The sequence below is a fragment of the Saccostrea cucullata genome, unplaced genomic scaffold (assembly GCF_032062105.1).
Source record: "Saccostrea cucullata isolate Sc308-1 unplaced genomic scaffold, CSIRO_AGI_Scuc_v1 ctg54, whole genome shotgun sequence".
NCBI classification, from domain to species: Eukaryota; Metazoa; Mollusca; class Bivalvia; order Ostreida; family Ostreidae; genus Saccostrea; species Saccostrea cuccullata.
Genome location: NW_026930475.1, coordinates 89,632 through 95,631, shown reverse-complemented (window position 1 = coordinate 95,631; position 6,000 = coordinate 89,632). Strand labels below are relative to the sequence as shown.

At 31.9% G+C, this 6,000-nt stretch overlaps 1 protein-coding gene across 5 annotated transcripts in view; it reads right to left on the bottom strand.

The window, feature by feature from the left end:
• The window catches only part of LOC134228712 (dedicator of cytokinesis protein 1-like), a 48,466-nt gene continuing 42,466 nt past the window's right edge, over positions 1-6,000 (bottom strand). For 2 of the 5 annotated variants that reach the window (XM_062710392.1, XM_062710393.1), the window contains 3 exons: positions 5,384-5,513; positions 4,815-4,948; positions 2,459-3,419 (listed from right to left, as the gene is read on the bottom strand). In XM_062710392.1, coding sequence (XP_062566376.1) covers positions 3,333-3,419; positions 4,815-4,948; positions 5,384-5,513 — 351 coding nt within the window. In that variant the 3' untranslated portion in view covers positions 2,459-3,332. Of the gene's footprint in view, positions 1,060-1,872; positions 1,909-2,458; positions 3,420-4,814; positions 4,949-5,383; positions 5,514-6,000 lie in introns of those variants that run through there. The other 3 variants (XR_009984056.1, XM_062710394.1, XM_062710395.1) reach the window with 3 other exon arrangements.

Below are 6,000 nucleotides of genomic sequence, written 5' to 3'. Positions count from 1 at the left end.
TTCAAATTTTATTTTTATTTCATATACATTACAAAATATTGCAGATTAGTATAATACCGGTAATCAAATACAAAATCATGTTGAACATTTTATTTGAAGTAAAATTACTTATCAAGCTAATATACAAGTTAAAATTTTTTTACTTAATTTAAGTTGTTAAGCTGATCATTGTGTATTTTTCACTTTGCTAACTACAGTGTATCTGTACATGGCACGCCAAATTCACAAAAATGAGCTAAACATAGATTCACAGTTGATAAACTAGGTTTATTGACTGTAAACTATAGTTTACAAACCGTGAACTGTAGTTAACAATTCGTTAAGTATAGTTTTCTTCTGTAAAACTATATTTAACGATAACTATAGTTTACAAATGCTAATCTAAGTTTATCTGTCTGAAATAAAACGTTAACAATAGATTTTGTTGAAAAACATAGATTCACGTCTGTAAACTATAATTTACAATCGTGAACTATAGTTAAGAGTTGTTAATCATAGTTTCACAAATCGTGAAACTATATTTATCAGATGGTTCACTATATTTAAGAGTTGTAAACCTTAGTTTACAAATCGTGAAACTGTATTTATCAGATAATCTATGTTTTGCAATAGCAAATGATTGTTTTCAGTGTTAAGTTTACAGTTCTGAAACGTAGATTATTGTGTTAACTATGGTTTACAGATGTAAAATAGAGATTAATGTTGTTAACTATAGTTCAAAGTTCGTAAATATAGTTTACAACCGATAAACCTAGTTTATCGCCTGTGAGACTATGTTTAGCTCATTTTTATGAATTTGGCGTGCCACATATGTACATGTAATAAAAATACATGATTCTTCTTGAAAGTGACATACCTTAGGAAAAAAGTTGTTGAAACATACACTATTTTTTTTTTAATTAGGTATAGATCAGACCTTAGAAATAGTCTGTTTATCATTGATATTTCCAGTCCTTAATAGTTAATATATACATGTATTAACACAAAATGTTTAGTTAATCCTTTCCAAAATCACAAAAGCACATCCATGGAGTATTGACATCAAGTTTAGTGGTTAATCTGAAAAAGTCGAGAGAGAAAAAAAAATGCATTCAAATTAACAGCCTGATATGGAACTTTGTTTTCTAAACATCTTATGTACCAAAAAATTACACCAATTATCTTTGTTTTCATTGTGAAAACCACCTTCAAAATGATATTGACTGATACATGCATCATAATTGATCTCAACAAACCAACATTTGGGATGGACTTGACTACATATTTGTCTATCTGATTGTCTGTCTGTAAAACATCTTTTTCTGAATAGGTTTGTGTTTAACAAACTTCAAAATCAAACATGATCATAATGATATGAATATTTCTTTTTACCATTCGATCATTATAAAGTTAATGATTTATAGAAATATAAACACATTATATTTGTTGGAAATAAATCATTCCTTGTATTATGACTTACCGACAGACTTATAGCAGCAAAAAATAAATACTTAGTATGTCATACTCATGTATTATTATATAAAGTACTACATGTAATATAAAACATCACATTAAGTGCTTTCATGCAAGTGCATGCATGCATGCACAGAAATTAAATTCTAAAAAAAATTGGGTAAAAATATTATGATATGGAATATTAACTTCCTCTATTTCCATTCTTCAATAAGTTTGGTTACGCTTGCAGTTGAAAAAAGAAAGGTAGGAATTTTGGTTTTGGGTTGGAACAGGGAGAAATAGGAGTCTTGTGAACATCCTCATATAATTTCATATAGTCAAGTGTATGTGTCTTATTTAAAGACTACCGAGTCATATACTGAATAATAGGTAAAATATATCATAAATATCATATTCTGATTTATACCATGGAATTACCTGAACACTTGATCATGGAAAGAGGAAAATCCTTGACTACAATGAAAGAGAATTTCAGAGAAGTCAAAATGCAGATGCATTGGAACACATTAGTCTCTGCTTTATAATGATATCATTATATTAAACTTGATGTCATTTGAAGCAGAGAATCCTTAGAAAGTCGTTCCCACAAAAAAGTTGGTTCAATTTTTCCAAGCCCCTTTTTTGTAAATACATTTTAAAGGTTTATTTAAAAAGTCCATCCCTCAATAGGGCTTGTTTAACTCAAAGCATTCTTTTGGTCCAGTAATAGATCCCATAAATAATATGAATTTTAAAACAATCTATATTACTGCCTCAACATGTGCTTTTTCAGTGGCATGGCTAAAATTTGGGAGAAAATTTTTTCCTTCTTTCAATATTGCCCATTTAAATTTTAATCCCTATCACAATTTCTGCTTGCGTTGTGACAAGTTTGGTCAAAGTTAACCTGTGACTTAGAAGAAATCAAGAATGTGAGAGAGTTTACACACCATGCACTACATGATGTCTGATGAAAATTACATTCCCCATCAATTCATTCCAAAAGAATACCAGAAGAATTGAATTTTATTCACATGTTTATTCATAATTCATATCAAGTACTTAAGATGACGAGCAAATACAAATATATCTGCTTGAATTGCAAATATAAAAACATAAAAAAGATATAAGTAAAAATGTCATCTAACAATAGTTCTCAGGTTCACCTCTATAGAAGTGTCCCCATAACCTGAGATGTGGCTGCTGTATATACACTGTAGGTGTGAGTGAACCAGTCAAGTCTTTCATTTATATATCACTGTTTTATCATATTCCATGTTTAAAAATTCCTTTGAACATGTACAAGTATGCAAGAAGTAGTTTGACAAGTACAATTATTGCATGCAGTTTTGCTGGTTTCACTTTTAAAAAGCATGAGAAGCCATCATTATAATTCATCTCCATAATAAATACCATTTGAATACATAGAGGGTCATATATTAATATATATATAATATAAAATAGAAAATTGGGATACATGTAGCACCCTTAATTCAATGTGAACTTTAACCATACAGAAGCTCTAAAACTGGTTTCATTTGACTGTGTTCATATAATATATATATTTGGTAGCATTTTTCATTCAGTAATTTACATTATTTATCCATAAACATACATATTTACATTCAATGACATGCTTTAAAAATGTCATATACAAAATGATGTACACTGTAAATACCTCTAATGCATCTCTCTCTCTCTCTCTCTAACACACACTCTTTTCCAGCACCATTTATTTTAAGACTCATTCCAGCAAGCCGTTTAATAACCCCCAATGAGAATAGTTGCCAGTGGTAAAATGAACGTCATGATGACAGCAGAGTTTATATACCAGTTCACAGCTTCATCCATGCAACAGCAGAGAGGATTAATACAGAAGAATTCAGAGAAGGGGAATGTCAGGTCAGAGAGGCCTGTTTTAGTGTGTATTTTTTTGGCACGGGTGGTGGAGTTCCATTCATCTCTGTAGGCAGAGGTGGAACAGGCTGAAAAAGTCAAGATTTTCATGCATAAGACAGGCAGAGATATAGAATTCAAATATTAATAATATATGTATGATATATTGAGTAAACAAGTGAATGAAGGCATATGATATACTCATTTCAGAATGTGCATTGAAGCATTTCTTTTACAAATATGCATGTGTGGCAACTGTGACCCAAGCTTTTCCTTCCCAAAGCTTAATGGTGGTCTTTACCAAGATGTTATAGATTTGAATTTCCTGATATTAGTGACACATGTGATTCACTCTAATAACAACATGTTGCCTTAAGTTGCATTAATTTATAATGGACTTGATGGAACTACATGTATGGTTCCTTGTGTATAAAGCAAGACATGTACACGACTTGACATGACAGTATATGTGGAATTCTTAAATTTTTATTCATAAAGATATATAATTTTAAAATGAGGTTATGTGACCTGAATGCATCTTTGGGTCACGACCCCTCCCTCTTCCCAAAATTTATCAACTACCAAATATATAGCCCTTTGGTGCATAGGCATTCAAAAATATAATTATATAATTGTGCAGAATAATAAGCAGAATTCAAAAGATTGAAGGTTGAAGTAGCTATTCAACAGGTTTTGCATATGAATAAAATCTATAATGACCAGATTACTGTAAACCAACTATTATTCGCATTACCTTTTATTCGCGATTTGGCAGATTGATATCAATCCGCGATGATTAATTTTTCGCGACTGAGGAATCATTCTCTATACCACGATAATTAGAAAGCAAAATAACTGATTCATGTCAATAAATATTCGTGAGTAAAAGAAGGTCGCGAAACTCGCGGATACTTCTCTCACGCGAATAAAAGTTGGTTTACAGTATTGAACATGCTCTTGTTACATTTAAGATATCAAGAAGTGGAAATTATTCATATCTTTCCATTTTTTCTTATTCTGATCATTTTTTTAAAAAATTTACTGCATATATACCTAAAGCTTGTGTCACTTATTTGTATCTGTTACATTTTATTGTCGTGAATAGTCTCTCAGACTTATCCTAATTTAACAGTGACTTTGACTGTTGTTTTGACCTTGTTTAATTCTTGACATTCTGATCAGATTACCGGCAAAAGAAAAATTCATTTAATGTACAACACGTTTCACAATATTGGGAATGAAAGTGCAACTTAGAACTAAATTATAATAATGTATGAATTACAGTCTACATATGATAACATGAGCTGAATTGTTTTCCAAATTCCCTTATGCATCTTTTTATAACTAAGACTCACAATATACATAAAGTTAGCAGGCTAAGCTGTCACAGTGCTGTGGCACCAGATTTCTCACGATTCTGAATGATGTCCATTGCCTTCATTCAAGCTGGCTGTGGACCCCCGTAAGAATCGGAGTAAACTAACCTTGGATTTACGATTGCCGCTATTAGAGCGAGCGTGTGATGGCGACGATGAGATTTCTACGTTACTGTAGTCAGAAAATGAGGTCTTCTCTGGGAGAGGTGGTGTAGGCATTTCATCCCCCTGCTCTGAATCCTCTGTAAAGAAAATATCATGACACATCAGTATACAGAATAGACATTTCAACAAAGTACTGAATGCAGGAGATGTCAGAAATAAGTTAAGTACACAGGATGCTGTCATGTGGTAAAGGTCATGTACATTCATTTTTTCTGAGTTTGTGAAAAAAAAAATGTTTCCAATGATTGTCATCTTGTATTTTTCTTGAAGTATAATTTCTTGTGTTTAAAGGTTATTTCATCCCCTTTCCTTTTTACAAAGTGCCCTTAAACGACCCTATCCAAAACTCATAAAGTCCTCTCCCCTTTTTCTTTTTACAAAGTGCCCTTACACTGCCCTATCCGAAGCTGCAGCAAATACTGTATTGAGATATGCAACAGAGAATATTTAATGTGTTTATCTTTCATTACTGTGCTTTAATGAAACCCTTGAGAAAATGAATCATAACTAACCAATGGTGGATGAAGTGTTGGAGACTAGGCTTGAATTACTGGTGCTGTTCATCATGGGTGTCAACAACTGGAAGCTATTGGGACGACTCAGTCTCCGCTGCTCGTCTCGGAGGGGTCTTCTAGGAGTCAGCTGTAACAAGGTATGTCTAGTATTTACAACCAGGAAGCTATATACACCTTAATTATCATACTGTATATTCCTTATTATACACATGGAATTAATTATGTAGTTTTGTGAGGAGCTGCTTAGCACCACTCATGAATTTTAGCTAGTACATGATTTAACAGGAAAACTTGTCTAATACAGTCTCTGTGACCCTAGATTTTTGGCCAGATTCATTCGTTTCAAGTTTCCTTTTTTCTTCAGAACCAATTATTCAATATTGTTCTGTACTAGATAAGTAGAAGAGGGGGGATTTGGAGCCAGTTCTGGACTATGTTATGAGGAGTGCATACACCCAAAATTGTCACTAAAGCAAAACATGCAAAGCAATACACTAAACATATACAAGTAATTAAACAATGCTAGGGAAATTAAAAAAGATATTCTAAAAGTTGAATTTATTGCAAGATGAATTCTTTTCAAATCTGTATAAGAAACAATAACATTTCCAAAA